The 21,640-nt window shown below is 36.0% G+C and overlaps 1 protein-coding gene across 1 annotated transcript in view; it reads left to right on the top strand.

Annotated features, from left to right (window-relative positions):
* The window catches only part of USH2A (usherin), a 602,856-nt gene that overhangs the window by 74,080 nt on the left and 507,136 nt on the right, over positions 1–21,640 (top strand). Inside the window, exons 4-5 of the mRNA XM_081823209.1 lie at positions 6,479–6,674; positions 10,323–10,964. Of these exons, the coding sequence (XP_081679335.1) occupies positions 6,479–6,674; positions 10,323–10,964 (838 nt within the window). The remainder of the gene's footprint in view (positions 1–6,478; positions 6,675–10,322; positions 10,965–21,640) is intronic.

The raw sequence follows: 21,640 nt of genomic DNA, 5'->3' as shown, positions 1-21,640 counted from the left end.
ATGTATCACAAGCATCATTTAGAATTGCTAGTACCTGGTGATAATAAGAAGCAAAATAACTTTTACTTAATTTTAATTTATTTTTTATTTTTTTTTACAGAAAGTGTGTCCTCTTATTTTCTGAATCCACTTCACCTAAAAATGCCACAGGAGTATCATTATCAGAATTGCAGTAGATGAAAATTAATTTGATAGTTTATTAAATAGATCAGGGGAGAGGAGCAGATTCATAGAAATCATTCTATATGTACTTGCTGGGTACTGATGGCAATTCTGAGGGAAGAAGTGGTGGAAACTGAGAGGTATTTCTCTTGTAATTTGACCTTATGCAACTTACAAGATGCATACTGTGTAGTTGTAGGTGAGCAAACATTTGTTGAATAACTATGTGAATGCACGAGTTCCTCAACAGGGAAAATATGAGGTAAAGAATTTGTATAAAAGAAAAGTCTATAGTCTCTATAAAAGAAAATATTGTTCTGAAGAATGTACTCACTGCTTAAAAGATGTCTTTTTTGCCCTCATTTGTATTTCTTTTCTATTCAAACAATACCCTCCAAATCCACTTTAATTTTCAGGACAGTCTTCCTGTTCTTAAACTTTTGAGTTTGCTTTTCAAATTCTTACTCTGCTTGGCAACATCAACATTATCTCATTGGTGTTTAGTGAGTTCAATGAGAACATGTAATCTATAGCACCTTAGATTTTTTCTACCACCAGCCAGATGAGTACATAGGAAGACATATATTTCTGCTGTTTTAGAAGTGTTGCTTTAGGTTACTTAAAATATAGTGTATATTACAGAGAACCTCTGATAAATATTGACTGTCCTCAGGTAATTTATTAATTTTGAAATCATACTTCCTATTTTCCTTAAACACAAAAGAAATCATATATGAGTTATCCAATGCCTTGAATTCACCCTGATGGAATTTCATCTCTTAATGGAGAGGAGAGCTGAGAAGGGTAAGAAAATTATTGCAGAATCTTACTCTTTTCGACTGTCACAAATATCCCTGTCAAATTCATTGTTTGAATTGTCACACAACAGACTCTGTGCATCTACCATTACATCTCTGCACCATGTACATCTCTGTACATAGCCTGGTACAGCAGGCTTTTGCAGTATGGTCCAAAATGGAGAGGTCCTGAGTGTGGTCACGAGGCAATGTGTATCAGCCATTAGCAAACATCAGTGCTCTTCAGAGAAGTTCACAAAGTGATAACTGGAATGCTTGCCTGATTCTTCTCTGTGCATCCATCTCTTCATAGGCATAGGTCATTACCTTGACTTCCTGCTGCTATCATTAGATTTGTAACTTATCGCAAGCATAGTGAATTTAGCATAGTGGCCATGAGCATAGACTTAGGAGTTAGGTCACTTACTACCTGTCTGTCTAAGGTTTGGTTTCTTCTGTAAAATGAAGTGTCATGCATTTCACAAATGGTAAAATGGCTAAAACTCCTGCTGTTATGGTGCTTCCATCATAATGGGGTTTGGGAAGTAGATGAGAAAGACCAGTATCAGTCAATGTAAAAATAAATAGGTTTATTTACTAAGTAAAGTGCTATGGAAGAAATTGGACTGTGTAGAACACCGTGGGAGTGCCATTTCAAGGAAGGGACTTGCCATTTCAGATATATAGTCAAGACAGGTCTCATCAAGAAGGTGACATTTGATTTAAGACCTGAAGGAGGTGAAGGAGTTAGTTGTGTTGAAATCTGGGAGAAGAGTCGTAGGCAGAGGGAGGAGTCTATGCAAGCATCCTAAGGCGGGAACACCCCTAATGTGTTTAAGGAACAGAAACGAGGTTATGTAGCTGGAGGGGACATCAAAACCTTTCAGGATGCAAATGATTGGCCTTTTTTACTTTGCAAGTGCCTGCCACACATCCGTCATGTATTCTAGAAGGGTGAAAAAAAGTTTGACTATCAGTCATTTGATGAATTTACTGTATTTGTTCGATACCAGTGTGAAATATACATAGTAATCGTCATACTTTATCTTTACCAAGCACTTACTATGATCTAGAGATGATACTAGATACTTTTATATTAATAATCCCGGTTAATCCTGACAACAGATGTAATATAATCATGCTCATTTTATAGATAAATAAACGAAGATTTAGGTAGACATAGGGGGCAGAGTATAGATTATACTGTGACTAGTAATTATGCAACATCCAAATGATTAAGGAACTTACACCATTTAGTTGAGACAGAATAGGAATGAGTGTTAAATTCTAAGGCACGATGGTATAGTGCATAAACATGCAGGATTGTAACCATACATAAAGCCCTTGGTTTCCATTTAGGCTAGGCCTTGGAGAAGTCACTTAATTTTCCTTTGGATATTATAATGCCTCACAGGATTATTTGTTAATAAATAGGAAAAAATACATAAAACATTGTAGCACTCTGCCTGCAATATTATAAGTGTCACTATGTATCAGGCATCTTGTTGGATCCATGGGTGATAGAAAGGTGCACAAGGTTATGGCCCTTTGGTTGCTGAGCCATACATTACACTGGGAAGAGGTATTTTCAAAGACGCATATAATAATTATAAGTTAGACACTAGAAAATTACAGGATAGTATAATGTAGCAATAAAATGCTATAGGATAACAGAAGAAGGAAACATGCCTTAACTTGGGAGGAACTCAGTATTGGAAAAGGCTAGAAATGGGTAGATATCAACCGAAGGAGAGGCCATAATGCCCAGTTAGTCAGGGCCTGCACTTGACTTTTACCTTCCCTTGAGTTATCAATGTGGATCCCTGTGCTTTGTCCTCCCTTTAAGCAAATAAACATGCTGTTATTTCTTCCATTTCAAAACTCTTTTGATCCCTATTTCTCTCCAGAACCCTCTTTATGGATCTTTCCTCTATCCACATCTAGTCCCATGGTGGTACTTAACTTCAAAGGTTGTCAATACACAGGCAATGCTCAAGTGAATTCCACACTTTAATTTTCAATTAAATACTCAATATCTAGCAGATATCTCAATTTAATGTGTCCCGAACTGATCTCCTGATTTCCCTCCAAATCTGCTTCATTCGTAGCCTTTCCCATCTTAGTTAATGGCAACTCTATTCTTCCGGTTGTTCATGTCAAAAGCCATAATCATTTTTGAATTTTCTTTCTTTTAGCAGCTATGGATAATTTGCCAGCAAATCATGTTGACTCTATCTTCAAAAAATATCCGTAATCTTTTATTTTGCCTATATTTAATATTCTGCCTATATTTAATAATTTAATAAAGATAAAATAATTTAATAATTAATACTGAATAATTCCTTTGCTTATATTGCCTGTTCCATCCTTTGAATTTAGTCTGGACCAATGGCCTTCTGGGTCTCCTGCTCAACTGTTAGCCTGAGACTTTCCACATACTTCTGAATCTTTATCTCCTTGATCCCATGCCTTGCATTGTTGTTGCTATTGTTTACTTTTTTATCTGTTGGAGTTCTATCACCAACTAGCTTCCTGAGAGAGGGAGTTATAGTTTTTAAATCCTTCCAAACCTGAAAAATGTCATTATTCTTTCCTCACTGATAACTGATAGTTTGACCTGGTATTGAATTCTAGATTGGCAAATAATTTTGCTCATAATTTGGAAGTTATGATATAGTGTTCTGGGTTACAATAATAATTGAGAATACTTCAGTGATAATCTATAGTTCTTTTATGTGGGATTTATTGTTTCTGGAAATTTTTGTCCCTTTTGTTTATTTCCAACATTTGAATACTTAATGGGATTGTATGTGATTTTGCCTTCTCCCCCCCCTTAATTTTGCTAGCACATGGTGAACGCTTTTAATCTGTAGCTTCATGTCTGGAAAAATGTTCATTTTGTATTAATTCTTTGGTAATTTCCTCCCTCATGTTTTTTTCTACTTTTGTCCGTCTGGAAATGCTCTATTTTTATTTTGTTTTTCATTTCTATCCTTATTATTCTTTCTCAAGAATTTTCTCAGCTTTCTCTTCCAATCTTCTTATTGAGATTTTTATTTTGCCTAATGTATTCCTTCCTTCACAGATTGTTTCTTTCTTAAGGCTTTTTGTTTTCTATATTTTTTAGTGAATACTTCTTCCTTATCTTTCTGGGGATAATAATTACAGGATTGTATTTATGTATGTATATATATATTTATTTATATTGAAGTATAATTGACATACAATGTTACATTAGTTTCAGGTGTATAACATAGTGATTTGACAGCTCTATACATTATGCTGTTCTCACCACAAATGTAGCTACTGTCTGTCACCACAGAATGCTATTATAGTAGTATAGACTATATTCCCTGTGTTGTACCTTTCATCCCATGATTTATTCAGGTCTGTCTTATTTAATTGGGTTAGTGTAAAAGTATTCTACCAAAGAGCATAGAAACAGAAAAATGTTGCATCTGACTTTTTGGAAGTGTATTTTTAAAGGGGAAAAGCACACCCTTTTCACTTTTTACTTCTCGGTAGACAGGAATTGGTCTTAGAGTTTAAGTACATTTATATGCCATCATATAAATGAAGGTGGGGGTGTCTGGGTGGCTCAGTTGGTTGAGCACCCGACTCTTGATTTTTGCTCAGGTCATGATCTCAGGGTCCTGGGACAGAGCCCTGTGTCAGACTCCATGCTCAATGGGGAGTCTACTTGAGGATTATCTCTCTCCCTCTCCCTCTGCCCCTCCATGAGCATGCTCTCTCTCTCTCAAATAAAAATAAATAAATATTTAAAAAAATAAAAAGCTGAGTTGTACAGATGTAAATTTATATTTTCAGGTGCATTTTGAGAAACTGATTAAAATGAAAACTTTTCATAAAACTACAAAGCCCTTATCACTTATTTTTAAGCCACATTTTAAGGTATAGCTCATTTAAGGAAAGTATAATTTATATGTGTTATACAAACTTTTAGGTTAAAGAAATGGTAATAAAATCATATTATCTTATTTGCAGCAGAGTGTATAATCAGAGACCTAGTAGATTTTCATGACTATATATAACACATACCCACCAATAAATGTCACTTATTTTCACAGACCAAATCAAATCTGTCTTGAGTAATGATCTGGATTATATGGGACTGGGTAAGAATGGGGGTGGGAAAGTAGCTGGGTACAAAGAGATCATTCATGGTCTTTGCATATCTTTATGGACCTATATGTATCTTTGATATTGAGGTTCATTACTAATCTACAGCTACACCTGGTGCAGGTACACACTTCTATTTTTCAGAGTATTAAACATTTTCATATCAATTATTTTACCCTTAAGTAATGATTCCAGCATATGCCCTATATCTCGGATGAGGAAGAATGAGGCAGTGATAGATTTCTTAAAATTCCTTAATTAAAATACCCTTCTCTACATGTTTGTAACTGAATCCCAACCTGATTTTTTTGAGTATACCTGCGATTAAAGGTAAATCAAGCCATGCCTTTCTACATGTAGGTTACTTCCCTGTGTGACAACCCTGCACCAATTGTGGAGAGCTAGATTCAGTTCCTGTAAAAGGAAATCAGGGGGAGAAATGCCAGTGACTTTATAGGAGATTTGATTTGATGTTTACATTGGCATCTCTTTTTCAAGTCCTAAGTTATTTTTAAATTTCTCATATTAGTTTCACATTTTATATGCATATGTTCCCTTCTGAAAAGTTTAGGCTCTTAATTATCTTTTTTTTAACCAACATGGTATTATTTATATATATAGTAGATAAGCATTATATATTTTGTGTATTTCATTCTCAAACAGGAGTTTGAAGAAGAAAAATACTCCTTTATTCAGCTCTTATTTTACTTGACAGTGCTCTGAAACAAATAATTATTTTTGCATTTTTTACCATAATATAAATCAGCTAAATATACTTAATGTGACTAAGTCATGTTACAAATGAACCATAAATATGCTGAAATATTCCTAAAAGCAGAATTTTTTTTTTTTAAATTTTCAGGGTCCAAATCAGTAGGCACAAATGGTTCTGTTAACAAGGAACTTTATTTTAAACATTGTGAAGACCTTGACAGGATGATATTACTATAGAAAGCTCTGTCCTTAATTTAAGCACCATGTATCAAGCAAGTTTGGGTCAAAGAGTTAGTAGATGAGGAGAGCAAAAAACAGAGAGGTGAAATTGTGAGACTAAATTAACTGCTGGCTCTTTTCTATTTTCAATCTCCACAGGACTATATTTGATTTCTTTCTCTGGTGCTCAGTGCTTAATTCCACGTTTCCCTTTTAGTCCCATGCTACTGACTTCTTTGGGGTTTATTTTCATTCTGTTCTATATATTCACCCTGCCGAAGCTTCCCATGTTTTGTGTCAGGAGGAAACGTACCTTATTACCTTCTTGTCTGTTTAAAGTTTTTTTTTTTTTTCCTCCCTCCCTCCCTCCCTGTCTTGTACCTAATGAGCAAATTATCTAAAAATAGATATGTTCATCATTCTACAAAATGTTGTATCTCCTCTAGATTGGAGGCCAGTGTAATTGTAAGAGACATGTGTCTGGCAGACAATGCAATCAGTGCCAAAATGGATTCTACAATCTACAAGAGTCGGATCCTGATGGCTGTAGCTCTTGTAACTGCAGTACCTCTGGGACAGTGGATGGAGATACTACCTGTCACCAAAATTCAGGCCAGTGCAAGTGCAAAGCAAACGTTATTGGTATGTGTAATACAAAAGTTTACAGTCACATCTCTATTACCATCTGGAATCAAATTCTCTATTTGATTTCTTAACTGAAGAGTAAAGCAAATTTCCTTGCTCAAGGCAGGCTGGAAAAAAAAAACAATTTGGATGAAATTAACTGTCTAAAAATGATTAAATTAATAATTCTATCAAACTACAGCTTGAAGCTTCGTTTAATCAACCCTTTAGAAGTTTCTTTATTCTGTAGATGCCTTAGTTCACATGGTCCCATACTAATAAGTCATAGAAAAATATAATTTGCTTACTGCATAGATGTTTCTTTTAGAAAATTAGCACTTTTTCAAAATGTTTTACACTTAATGAGTTCTAAGCAAATCATTTCCATGCTAGTTTTCTTAATAGACCAAAATAAATGGATTTTTTTCAAAATATTCTGTGCTACAGTGTCCTTTGTGATAAATCTTTCCATTTTTTCCCTATTATATTTCTTTGAACTGTTCCTATGAAATGCAAAATAAGTCAACATAATTCCACAGATCATGTATATTGGTAGGATTAGTTATAAAGGGCCACATAATTTTAATTTTGTAATTCAGTGCCAAGCTGATTATAATAAACAGCTACCTTCGGTGTTATTTATCATTTTTTTTTTTTATACAGGACCTGCTTTTTTGTTTGTTACTCCCACAGGTATTTTTCAGAAATTAGATTTGATTATAGCAATTTATTACATCCAGCATTTTTGAGGGGAACCACAGCCACATAAGGACAAAATTTATCAAGTGCCCAAAATGCACTATGTACATAATGCACTTTGAAATGTTGATCTATGAGAATATTATGAGAGGAAAGTTTCCTGATGAAGTGAGTCTTGTATTTTAACTGAACATGCCTTGGTTCACATAGGAAGTTTAAAAAAGACCTTTACCTTTCTATTGTCATTCAAGACACCAAGTCTTCCGTGGTTTTTCTAACACTAGCCTGAACCTTATAATAATGAAAACATGCCTGGCAGTCACACACACACACACAAATGCATACATTCATATACACATACAGATGAACATATTCTGAATAATATTTTCATTTCTGTGCTGTAAGTCTAAAGCTAATTCTTTATCTTTTCTATAGGTGTATATATATATACACTTCATTTTATACAATTCAGCCAGACAAGCATTTCATTTTAATTTAATAAAAAAAAAATATGGACATGGTTAATGGTATGACACAAGATTTCTCTGGTTTAAAGAAAGATTATATCAAAATCTTTAACATAACTTGCCCTTATGCATTTCAAGCATACAAAAACTAACTTTTTGGAAAAAAGAATGAGTGACTTGTAAATGGCAGCATATCCTTTTTTATAGGTGTTACCTGTGATGCTAAATGAATTCCAAGACCTTTGAATTCAATCTATGTGTCATCCTTTGTTCTTTAATATGATATATATTTTAAACTCATGATCTGAAAACAAAATTTAAGGACAGATCTTTAAAGACAATGAAATGTTTCTTTTTCTATAACAATGAAATCTTTCCTCTGATGGTTAGATGCCAGAGCTTAAGAAAAGGGGGAGAAGCAAAATTTGCTCTTTATTTAGAATGTGTTATAACTTCCCTGCCATCTATGTGTCTTATTGATCCAGATAGTTTTCTGTAGGAAAATACAAATATATATATTTTTGAAGATTAAATCATCGTTTTGATATTACTATTTCTAGAGTTATTTCTGCACATGTAGCATTTTTAATAAAAACATAAACTTGATATGTGTATATATAGGTTTCTTTTCCTAATGGGATTAGCCAATACCCTTATTCAATTTTACCTTGTTAATATAAAAAAAAAAAAAAAGCCGAAAATACCAGTGTATGTTGTGTATGCTTCAGAAAGCAAACTGTTCGAGTTAACAAAACTGTTAAATCTTACTAATGATTCTATCACCAGTAAAATACATTAGCACCAATAATTTTATTAAAGTAGGTCATTCATCTAGAATAAAAAGGGAGAAGAATGTGAATTAAATGCCAAGTGTGCTAACTCGCCTGCACTTGTTAACACCGAATGTGATGCCCTGTAGGCCTTCCTGAGTATCGTTAGGAATAGATTGCCTGTCAGGAATATGTATGGCATATTCAAATAAGCACTGCGCATATTTTTAAAACTGATATGATATGAATCCATGTAGACCAATTTTAATAGTTCAAAATGAGTCATAATTCTTGTTAACAATACAGTTATTTTTAAAATTTGCAGCAATATTGGTCCTTTTTTATTTTCCTTATTGAAATTAAATGATATGCCTTAGGTGAGTCATTCATCACTGTTAAAGAACTTGCCTTCCATTGGAGTTCCTGAATTTTTATCCAAATATATACATATATATTATGCATTTCCTTCCAGTTTAAGAAATGCTTTTCTACATATGAGTTCCTGAGTGTGTTTTTGACTATTATTTTAGGACTAATTTTTTTATTGCGATTATAGCTTGAAATAAATGTTTCCATTGATTCAGCCCCACGTAGTTAGTTATTTAAACTCAACGGGTATGTGGAAACTATCTAAAGGGAATATTTTGCATCTCAACCTTTACTATTCAAAAATTTGTGTTTTATTCTCTTTCCTTTTAACACTGTCTCTGAAACTAATCTAAGTTGTCAGAGATTTAAGTTTAGGTGATAACATATTTTTCTCTATTTGTGAAATGTATATATGTACTCCTTTAAATAGAAGTAATGTAACAGCAGAATTTACTTAGTGTTTAAAGAGGAATATCCTGAATCACAAAATATGACAAGCAATGTGATTGCTTTATGAGCCAAGGAGAGCATAATTTATATTAATTGAGAATAATAAAATATAGGGGCATATAAAAGCATTGAAACAAAAATTGCTCTGGATAAGTTTTATTTATATTAATTATTTAAAGGTGTGATATTCAGAAGCATTTTATTCACTGTCACATAAAAATAGCTATCAGCTTAATATTTTGTTAAACATTATAGTACATGTCATCTGATTTCTAGGATAATAAGTAATATGGTAATACGTAATTCTTCTGTGTAGCTTTGAAAATTTATTTCACTGCCTATTCTCTTAAAAGAACATTTTGTTAACATAAAATGATTAAAAATAATAATTTTAATATTTGTTAAAGAGGAAAAGATCTCCAGTATGTATAACAGAAGCAACATTTTTAGTAAGCATTTCTCTGTATGTTAAGTAATAAAATTTCATAAAGCACGTTACAGAAATAAAGTTATATATGACTGCCAAAGTAAGTGTTGTTATTGTATTTTGAGTATATGACCAGGACTCTATGGCATCAGCTGGGAGAAAACACTTAATTTTGTGTCTGCATTTTTTTTTTTTAAAGATTTTATTTATTTATTTGAGAGAGAGAGACTGAGGAGAGAGAGAGCATGAGCAGGGCAGAGGGAGAGAGACAAGCAGACTCCAGGCCAAGCCGAGAGCCTGACACGGGGCTCGATCCCAGGACCGTGGGATCGTGACCCAAGCTGAAGGCAGCCACCCAACCGACTGAGCCCCCCAGGTGCCCCTTGTGTCCGCATTAAATGTTGGCAGCAGCGTTGTTTGTCTTGAAAGTGTGAAGTAGAGTCATGTTCACGTTTTCACTTTTTTAAACAAATTTTATCTTCAGGGCTTCGATGTGATCATTGCAATTTTGGATTTAAATTCCTCCGAAGTTTTAATGATGATGGATGTGAGCCCTGCCGGTGCAACCTCCACGGCTCAGTGAACAAACACTGCAATCCTCTTTCTGGGCAGTGTGAGTGCAAGAAAGAAGCCAAAGGACTTCAGTGTGACACCTGCAGAGAACACTTTTACGGGTTGGACATCACCAGTTGTAAGGCCTGTGACTGTGACACGGAGGGATCCCTCTCTGGGACCGTCTGTGACGCTAAGACAGGGCAGTGCATCTGCAAGCCCAGAGTTGGAGGGAGACGGTGCAATGAATGTTTGGAGGGATACTTCTACCTCCAGCAAAATAATTCTTTCCTCTGTCTGCCTTGTAACTGTGATAAAGCTGGGACAGTAAATGGCTCTCTGCTGTGTGACAAATCAACAGGACAATGTCCCTGCAAATTAGGAGTAACAGGTCTTCACTGTAATCAGTGTACGCCTCACAGGTACAATCTGACCAGTGGCAATTCTCAAGGCTGCCAGATGTGTGAGTGTGACTCCTTGGGGACATTACCTGGGATCACTTGTGACCCAATCAGTGGCCAGTGCCTGTGTTTGCCTAATCGGCAAGGAAGAAGGTGTAATCAGTGTCAATCAGGTAAGAGAGAAATGTGTTACGTGTTTAGTGGACAATGACTTTCCTTTCATTATCCCATATTGGATGATTCCTCTTTGTTTTGGGGTTGGGACTTCTAAAAAATTTACTTCCAACAACACTGTTGTATTTATATTATCAACAAATACAGATATAACTATTTAATATGTTCAAGATTATTTGGTGTATCTGTGTTGCTATATTTGGGATGACCCTTTAGAGGAATCCCAGCCAATCAGACATTTTATAATTGAGACTAACTTATATTTAATTTCTCAACTTGAAGTAAATCCCCTTCTAATAACCGAACAAAGTCTAAACAAAGTCTAATAAAAGCAAGAATAAATTTTGCTTCCCAGAGAAAGGAAAACTTGGGTTAATTATTTATACCATGCCAAATATTCAGATGATGAACTGATTTTCTGAATAAAGCTAACCAAATGTTTTTACTAAATGGGCTATATTTTCTGGCATCATATAGGGGCATCTAGAATTTTTTTTTTTTAAAGATTTTATTTATTTATTTGACAGAGAGCGACACAGCGAGAGAGGGAACACAAGCAGGGGGAGTGGGAGAGGGAGAAGCAGGCTTCCTGCAGAGCAGGGAGCCCGATGTGGGGCTCCATCCCAGGACCCTGGGATCATGACCTGAGCCGAAGGCAGTCGCCTAACCAACTGAGCCACCCAGGCGCCCTAGAATTATTTTTAAATGCCATAAAATTAGCAAAATAGACTACTGTTTAGTCTCACTGTACCCATCTTTTTTTTTTTTTTTAAAGATTTTATTTATTTATATGACAGAGAGAGACAGAACAGGAACACAAGCAGGGGGAGTGGGAGAGGGAGAAGCAGGCTTCCCGCTGAGCAGAGAGCCCAATGTGGGACTCGATCCCAGGACCCTGGGATCATGACCTGAGCCGAAGGCAGACGCTTAATGACTGAGCCACCCAGGCGCCCTCTCACTGTACCCATCTTTTTATGTGTTTACCAACCAGAAGAAAGATGGACCCTATCCATGGTTTTCTCCTTGCCTTTATATGACCTAAGTAAAACAATATATTTTCTTTATAATAAAACCATCATAATGTCATGAATATACATGTTTGTTAGTTGTTTAACAGCTGTGTGGTTGTTCTGTCTATGCAACCAGCTCTGAGTTATCTGAGCCTGTGTAAAGGAGCATGGTGCCAAGCAAAAAGGAGATTTGCTTGTCAGAAATGGGTAAGATGGAAGTCCTGTTTGCCATGACAAGGAATTCAGTTTAGGACTGAGCCATACCTTTCCTTTCACATTGGTCAGTGGGACAAGTAAATCCAAAGGGATGGATGGGATGGAGCTGAAGAATAATTAATTCTTTTTGAGATATATATATCAGAAAATAATTTGAACTGGCTTCAACATAAATGGGGGCTATATTATCACTGGCTGTCCCACAAAACCTGATATGGAGCAATGCAGTCAGAATTCAGGGATTAGAAATCTCCCATTGATACATATCCATTAATTCAACCATTCAATCATTTCCATATCCCCCCCTCTCTTTTTCTCCCTCTTTCTCTCTCTCTCCCTCTTTCTCTCTCTCTCCCTCTTTCTCTCTCTCTCCCTCTTTCTCTAGAAGGACACACTCTGCTTCTGTCTCCCTCTCTGCATGGTTAAATGTCTATCCCATTACAGTTCTAGCAATACAGAGACTTATTAGCTACTTTGTGGTTACAATTCCAAGAAGGAAATTCTAATTGACTCAGTTTTGTTAGGGTAGCTATGTCTGAACCAATTCACTATGGCCAGGAGTATCAGGATCATATAAATCATGACTTCTAGGAACCACTACTTAAGGTAGGAGCAAGGTGGTAAGGATCCCAGAGAACAGGATAATTACTAAGGGCTATGCAGATGGCCTACGTGACTACTATAATATATTGCACTCTTTTGGCTTCAGAATCATCTTCTCAAATTTTCAATCACTTTTTTTTTATATCCCAAGATGATACTTTTTCTCTTTTACTATTTATTAATATCTCTAATTTTGGAAATAAGGCACTCAGTCTCCTGCACAAATAACCATGATTTATATATCCTTCTTTCTAAATAAACCAGCCAAAGCTAATAAATCAAATGCTATATCCTTTTGAGTGATTATCTATTGTGAAGCTTATTGAGTGTTTTGTTCTGACTAGGATGTAGCTATGCAACAGAACTGGAGATCAACTGGCTCAGATCAGAATGGGAGGATCAGGGGTTTGGATCCTCCTGTGAGTTGATATATTCAGTAGAAGAAAAAAGAAACAGATTTCTTGAGTATATTTCTTTTTGTTTTTTCCTGAGTATATTTCTTTTTTTTTTTCAAAGATTTTATTTATTTATTTGACAGAGAGAGCGAGAGAGCACAAACAGGGGGAGCAGTAGAAGGAGAGGGAGAAGCAGGCTTCCCGCCGAGCAAGGAGCCCGATGCGGGGCTCGATCCCAGGACCCTGGGATCATGACCTGAGCCACAGGCAGATGCTTAACTATCTGAGCCACCCAGGCACCCCTTCCTGAGTATATTTCTATTGGAGGGTTTTGATTCCTAGAAATATCTGAGAGATTCCTACAAAACTAATTAAAGGCAATTTTTTCAAGAAAGGAAATATAATCAAAGCATATTATATGGCATAGCTGTGAAATAGATTTATATAGTCAGTCAATCTCTGAATATTGATTTAACCAAATAAAGGGATTATTGAGGAAGCACATAAAAAGCTGAATACTCATCCTCTGTTGTAGAAAGGCAGTAATTTAAATTTTCAAGGTTGAGAGGGAACAATATATGGATGTTATAGAGATATACAGAAATAAAAGCCAGATGAAGGTGGTTGCTGTGGACAGGGAGATTCCTGGGAGAAGGACAGAGCAGTGGACTGCTGTTATTTGCCTTGAACCTTTAAATTCTATTTGATTTTTAAAACTATCTGCATGTAAATTTTGATAAAAATACCAATTAAATTTAAAAATTAAAATATTGGAAAGTCATACTCAATCTTTTTCTTCCCCCGATGGTCTCCTCTATCTCCCTCTGGCCCCTTTCTTTTTGGGGTTTATCTCAGATAACATTGGTTTTCTAGGACAGTAATATCTTAGTGTCTATTTGTCTAAGCACAGTGGTCACGAAACTCCGCTCCAAAGGTTAATGGCAAATTGTCCTGCCTTTTAAGGAAAATATAGAATGGGGATCATCCCTATTAATGAAAATAATTATCACATTTAAGATATTCTTGTATTTTACTTATTTATGTAGTTGCTCATTTCCCTTGTTAGAGTTTCAGTATCTTGAGAGCAAGGATTATATTATTGAACTTGTGTAGCCACCATACTACTGTAATTCTTTGTACATTGCATGCACTCAGTAAGTGGTTTAATTGAACACGCTGAGAAATAATCAGGAGTTTTAAGAAGAGTATCTGTGTTAGGGTTCTCCAGAGAAACAGAACCAATAGGAGATGTGTATATACATCAGCTATACTGAGAATTTCCTTCCCCTGTTGGATCCCATTTCCTGAATCCTATGTGTTATTTTTTCTTATTTTATATATGTATTTGGTAGTACACTCTAGGAGCTTGTGAGAAAGAGTACAGGGAAGAAAGTTATTTTTTTTTTTTTTTAGAATTTTGAATGTCTGCAAATAACTATTCCACACTCACAACTATTTGAAATTTTATCATTATATAGAATCATTTTCACTCAAAAAAATTATTTCACCATGATCTTCTTGCAGAGCCAATTAGATTCTTTTACCCCTTTCTTTCTTTCCTTCTTCCCTCCGTTCCTCCCTCCCTTTCTTTCTTTTCCTTTTCTCTTCTCTTCTTTCTTACATTCTAGAAGCTTCTACTATTTCTATATCCCTCATTTCTGACAATTATATGATGATGTGCTTTTGTTAAATAATTTTTCTGTGCACTCAGTGGGCCCTTTTGTCTGTAGATTCTTGTATTCTGGGAAAACCTATAAAACACCTTTACAACAATATCTAGACTAGTGTTTGACCAAACAACTGACACCAGAACTACCCAAGTTGACACATGAAATCACCCATTACAGGCACCTTATATATAATCCCTGCATTCACTGCAGCACTTTGTCCCTGCAAATGCTGAACCCATGCACTCTCTGGTTTAACTTCTAAAGAGAAAACTCACCTTCTCTCAAAATGCAAGAGGGAAAATCTTCTGGTTGCGGAGGGGATTAACTATTCCTCACACCTGACTTCAGAAACCTCTGGAATCTTCAATTCCAGACCTTTCTTTCTAGACTTATACCACCTGAATCAATCAGTTTACTGTTGGCTGCTCCACGGCAAGTGCTTAGCTTTTACTTGTGGACATCTGCCATTGACCTTCATCTCCTCTTCTTTCTTTTCTTTTATTTCATTTTTGGGGATTTCAGAAGGGAAAAATTGTTCGACTCTTCTTAGCTGAAATGTTGTCCTAGTAGTTTCTGGGTTGGAATCTTTTCAGCTAAATCCTTGCCGCTCTCCTCTGATTCCCCTCTGTTTCTACAACCCTTATCTCTTTTATCAAAATCAGTCTTGTTGTTTTTCCTTTCAAATAGATCCAGAACTGGTCCACTTTTTACCACCCCACTAACCCATTTTCATCTTTCTTCTGGACTGGCTGAGAAGCCTCCTAAACTTCCTTTCTCCTCTTTATTCTTCTCGAGTCATTTCTTAATGCGCAGCCAAAGGGGATGCTGTTCAAACTTTAGTCAGACTGTATCACTCCATCCTCCATTGCCTTCCCATCATTGCAGGTAAAAAACATGGCCCACATGAACTGTAACACCCACGATCCTTCTCTGACCTCATTTCCAGGAGTCTTTAGATCATTTGTTCCTTTCCAGCCTATAGGTCTAACTGCTGTTCTTCACGTTCTTCAGTGCTCTGTCTTGGGCACATAGAGCAGTGTCTCCCTAGTGCATACTCCATCTGTGTTTCTTGAAATAATAAATAATTACATTTAAAAATTACCCCAGGGGCGGGGCACCTGGGTGCTGCAGTCGATTAAGCATCTGACTCTTGATTTTGGCTCAGGTCATGATCTCAGAGTTGTGAGATCAAACCCAACCATGGGCCTTGTGCTGGGTGTGGAGCCTGCTTCAGATTCTCTCTCTCTTCCTCTCCCTCTGCCCCCCCAACTTGCACTCTCTCTCTCTCTCTCTCAAAAAAAAAAAAATTACCCCAGTGGCACTCTCTTCTATTTAGGCACAGGCACAATGCAAGTCTGTGAGCGCTCCTTTGTTGACATAGAGAGAGGATGTGGTTTTTACCCTGCCAGGGAGGAAAGAAAATAGTGGTCTAAGGACCTAATGGATTTTTTTGACAAAACAAGGTATTCTGTACCCATAGGTGTAGCATATGGAAAGGTCATGTGTTTATGGACTTTTTTTTTTTTTTTTTTGGTCCTGCATTCTAGCTTCAGAAACTACTTTGAATTTTGTTTTCTGGTTTTCTTGTCTCTTCCTGTGAAATTTACATTGAAAAAAAGGACCCTTATCTTGAAGTATCTTTATCATAAACAGATGTTTCACAGTAGCCAGCTCTGCAGAATGCACATTAAAATGCACTGCTGCAATCTGAAGCTTTCTTTCTACTTCTTTAAACACATCTGAGAGACCTAGATCATATACCCCAGGAGAGAAGCTCCACACTAGTGTGTGTGAGTAGTGGGGCGTGGAGGCAGAAGTATGGGGTAGGGTAGGAGGGATGAACTCGCAAGCCTCCGGACTTCTGCCTGCCTTTTTCATCTGGTTGTAAATATTACTGGCCCCTAGTAGACTATTGCCCATAGATTCTTGTCCCACTTTCTTAAAAAACATTATTAGGAAGGTGCACATAATGAAACCTCATGTATTATTAACCTAACCTTACTATGAATGTACAAGGAATAGGCTTAATTCAACTAAAATTTATAGGCAATTTGTTAAAGCAGCAGTGCACATTAGAAGGTACATTAGAGCCACATTGGTTTTAATATGCCATTCAATAACTTGAACAGAGGTTAAAAATGCTGCTTAACCTCCATTAAGTATTTTAAAAATGCTTTAATTTAAAATTATTTGGAGTGTGTGTACATATATGAATGTACATATACCCACACTAATAAATATAGCACTAAATATGTTTTCCCAGTTCGTTTTTTTCAGTGCTGGATGACCTCGTAATGTTCAGCAGCAAGCACTTAATCAGAGGCTAGGCTGAGAAATGCAGGGAAGGATGTCAAGGCATCCTGAGCCAGTGACCCACCCTTGTCCTTGAGAACCAGAGGCAGAGAGGGTTTATTGAGGACTCTGCAGCTCTGGAATAAAATAAAGGCTAATTTATAATGAAAACAGCTTCGTATGACATGTTTTGTGCTAATAGGACAATTCCTCATGCTTTCCTCTGATACTTACTTTTGGTTTTGTTTTATAATTCATACAGACTATTAGAAAATAAACAAAGTATCTTGTTTCATTAAGAAGCATATCATATTTGTTAAGTAATGAGCTCATAAACCAGAATTGCATGCAAGGCCCTGCCATTGGAATTGGAATTAGATGGCTGATATTCCATTAAAAATCAGTGCATCAAAGTTGAGATCTGGTTATGCCACATATCCTAGTGTTTGATGAAACAGCTTTGCAGATGAACATGTTTTCCACAGGGAGACCTAAGCCTCAGGATAAGAGCCTCTTCCTTGATAAACCACTAGGAAAGAATTTTTCATAAGCACTGTGGACCATAATCCCAGGCACATCAGTGGGGGAAAGAAGTACATCGACAAGTCATTACTTAAATTGTAATTTAAGGAAAATCCCACTTTCCTAGAAAATTGCCTCATAAAAATGGCAATGATGATAATAGGTAATATTTACTGAGTGTCTACAGTCTGCCAGGCCCTGGGATAGGGTTTTATCTGAAAAGTCCCATTGAATATGCACAATATTTATATGATGGAAGGACCAGTACTTTCCCACTTTATAGTAGGGGAAATGTATTCTAATTAAGTAGAAGAACCATTTACAAATCCAGGTCCAACTGACCTCAGAGTCTGCACCCTGAAAGAGTAAAACATTTTTCTGAACAATGCAACATTTGTCATAATCGTTCATTCAATGAATATTTGAGGGTGAGTTAAAAGAGATACTCTTACAAGTGTTTGTAGCCTCCCCCCACCCTGAAGCTCATCCTCACCCATGATTCTAGCTGACTGCTTTAGGTCCTGGGGTATCTCTGTTGTGTAGAATCTGAGTAATAGTTATAAAATGAAAATTAATAGAATTCTGAGAGGCTACCGTGATCTGATAATGAAGAGTTGCACTGAGTTGTCTAGAAATGGGATGATCTCCATGGACTAAGGTGGAGAAATTTCTGGGATGGTGGCAATGGCATGGGAGAGAAACTTTAGAGCATATGGTTGGTAACCACTGAGACTGAGAAAAATGGGAACAAAGAATATGAAAGTGTTTCTGTGGATTGTGAATACACATATCTATGTGTTATAATTTCCAAGACATAATCACAGCTGTGATTACTTATATTCATTGTTGTTATTGAATTTGATTTTTAAAGAATATGCATTTGGAGGCCCTTCATGGATATTCCCATAAATAGGAAAACTAGGTTTTTATAAAACAGCAAAGTCCAATAGAACGTTTTCCCTTATGTGAGCATGTTATTATATTCTTGGTTCTAAGAACAGGAAACATAGTTTTAGACTGATATTTTCTTTCTGAAGTTCTTTCCATCTGCCAATAAGGCAAAGATTACATTTTATTTTTATTTTATTTTATTTTATTTTATTTTTATTTTAAAGATTCTATTTATTTATTTGACACAGAGAGAGCACACACAAGCAGGGGGAGCTGCAGAGGGCGAGGGAGAAGCAGACTTCCTGTTGAGCAGGGAGCCGGACAGACGAAGAGCTCTATTCCAGGACTCTGGGGTCATGACCTGAGCCGAAGGCCGACGTTTAACTGACTGAGCCACTCAGACGCCCCCAAAGATTGCATTTTAAATATATTTTTCCTGATTCATATACAATCCCTGCTATCCTTCCTGATAGGCTAGGCTTTTTGTCTTTACTATGTTCCTTTAAAGTGTTAAAGAGATCATCTCATATTTTAAGGGGTAACAGATATCCAACTGGTCAGGCAGCCAGCCACCTACCCATCTAGCTATCTACCCATTTCATTCACATATCCATTTTTTTCAGTAAACATCAATTGAATACATTACTGTGTACCAGGAGCTATGCTGGTGTAAGATATGTAATCATAAATGTATTAAGGCATTTGCTTTAGTAGGAGAAATGGACCTATACGTAAATATAACACAGTGTGACAAGGGCAATATTAGAAATGTCCAATATGAGAAGTAGTAAAGTGAAGGAACTGATTCATTCTTGAAGGATGGGGGGATCTGGAAAACTTAGTTGAGAACGTGACTTTTGACCTGAGTTTTTAAAGTAAACGGGAGTTGGTAAAGTAATCAAGGAGAGTATAGCAGCAGTCCAGGAAGAAGGAATAGGAGCAGAGGTTTTAAAACATATCTAAACTAATTGAAAAGAGTTTTTAAAAACTTTTAAATAAGAAAAATTATATCTTATGATGAGTAATATTAATATTTATGCGATTATTGACATTTGGTCAACTCTATGAATAATAATTTTATCATTTTTATATAAAATTACCAAAATGGAAGAAAATTATTAGTTTTAATTTGAAAATTAGCATCACTTACTATATTTCATTCTGAAAATATTAATTTTCAAAATCATTACTAGAAGGGTCTTGTTGCTTGGGATTGGTGAGCCACAAATTTCTCCCTAGACTCTTCTCTTAGTATTATGTCCATTCTCTGGCTTAGGGTGAGAATCATTTCTTCTAAATGGCTTGTAATTAGTGCTTAGCCTCAGCTCTGCCCTCCTTTTCTGAATAAGGCCTAGGGGTTAAACTTGTTTTCTTTCTCCCATTTCAAGACGTTGGCCAAGCCTGGTTGTTCATGGTCCTCAGGAGGGACTTTGCTAGGAAACGGGCTCTTCTTTTATGCCCAGGACAGTGCTGTGCTGTGCAAATAGCAACTATAGGAGATAATACCAACTGCCTTGCTAATAACTTTGAACTGCAAGGATTCTGCAAGTCTTCTCCTGGATAAAGCAACACTAGTTTATAATATGGGTGACTTTTTGCTTGAACTGCAAAAACACGTTGTTTTCCCCATTAGACTTGCCTTGTTTGGGACCAGGGGCTTGCTGAAATAAAACTGGGGAAAATAACAAACTTTAGTGAGCCAATCAGTGTTATATATGTGCGAACTCTCAGCTCTACGTAATGTAAGATAATAGCATTGTCTTAATGACCATGCTTCAGAATGTGGTATGAAATCATTCATGGAGAGAAGTATCAAAAAGATCCGTTAAAATGTTATGGACCTGAAGATGTGGAACATGAAGTGGAGCTAATGGAAGGAGATCAGAAATGTATTGAGTGAAAGAAAATTAAGGTCAGTTATCTTTAAGCCGCACTCTGGAGTTGAAGTTTAAGGAGGAGGGAAGGGAAAATGTTGTTTTCTATAGTTGGAAGTCATAAAAGGAGAGGTAATGGTCTAGAATTAGGCACATTCAGGTAAGGCAAGAAGTAATCACTGAGCAGGAAGGTACCTGAGTCATCCTAATTAGAACTGCTTAAAAATAGGACAACTAAAATACTGGTGGGATTAACCTTTATAATTATGCTCCAGAGAGGAGGGGAATTAACCCCAAGACAAGTTCCAGTGCAGGCTTTTCCTTGAAGACCTACCTCCAGGTTGCAGCCTCCCTGTTTTTTTGTTTTTGTTTTTGTTTTTTCATTTTTGTTCTTCTCTGCTTATATCTCTGATTTTTCTATGGCATTTTTTATTTTCTGAAACTTGGGCAACCCAATTGTCTGTACCAAAATATACTCCCCCTTGTCTTTACAGATTTATCTAATAAATCATTTCTTGTAAAAATCATCTGTAATTGTTCGAGAATTCTCTGTGGCTTGAAGCTATTGCAATAAGTCCAAATTAATTCTACTTCTAAGTATCTGTGCTAATGGGTAATTTATCCAAATTGGAGAGTTGTTAGTATATTTATGATGCCATCATCAGGAATTTAAGGACCTAAGTACCTTCACAGGAAGAAAAATACATAGAATTGCAGCCACAGTGGTCTTGAATTCAAAATAAAAGCCTTTGAAATGTGCAACTTTGGTTGTATGGTGAATCAGGTATGAGAATATATATTAATTTGCATAACTGTATTTCTGGAAACACATATAAGGCAAATTGCTATCAATGGATGCAAAGAAGCTAAGGGCATAATCTAGTTGTCAGTTACTCTAAAAAATGGCAAGATCAGTCAGTTCTTTCCAACAGGTTGGAGTGGCACTGATTTTGAGTTTCTTCCTTTTCTTTGAGCAGAATCTTTTTCTGTTTGACTATTTCTGTAACTTTCTAAGAGAGAATATGCTGGGCCAAGGAGAAGAAAAACAAATTGTTGATGGCTATGAAAGAATGGCTTGTTTTCAACCAGAGACTCAAATGAGATTTATAATATATTCCAATTACTTTTTGTTTCTCCCTATAGCATAGTAATACACAGTGGATTCACTTTGTGTTCATATTCTTTCACTCTTTCAATATCAG

Source organism: Leptonychotes weddellii, chromosome 6 (genome assembly GCF_054177405.1).
Source record: "Leptonychotes weddellii isolate Sample4059 chromosome 6, ASM5417740v2, whole genome shotgun sequence".
Lineage (NCBI taxonomy): Eukaryota > Metazoa > Chordata > Mammalia > Carnivora > Phocidae > Leptonychotes > Leptonychotes weddellii.
This window is presented reverse-complemented; position numbering and strand designations above follow the sequence as displayed.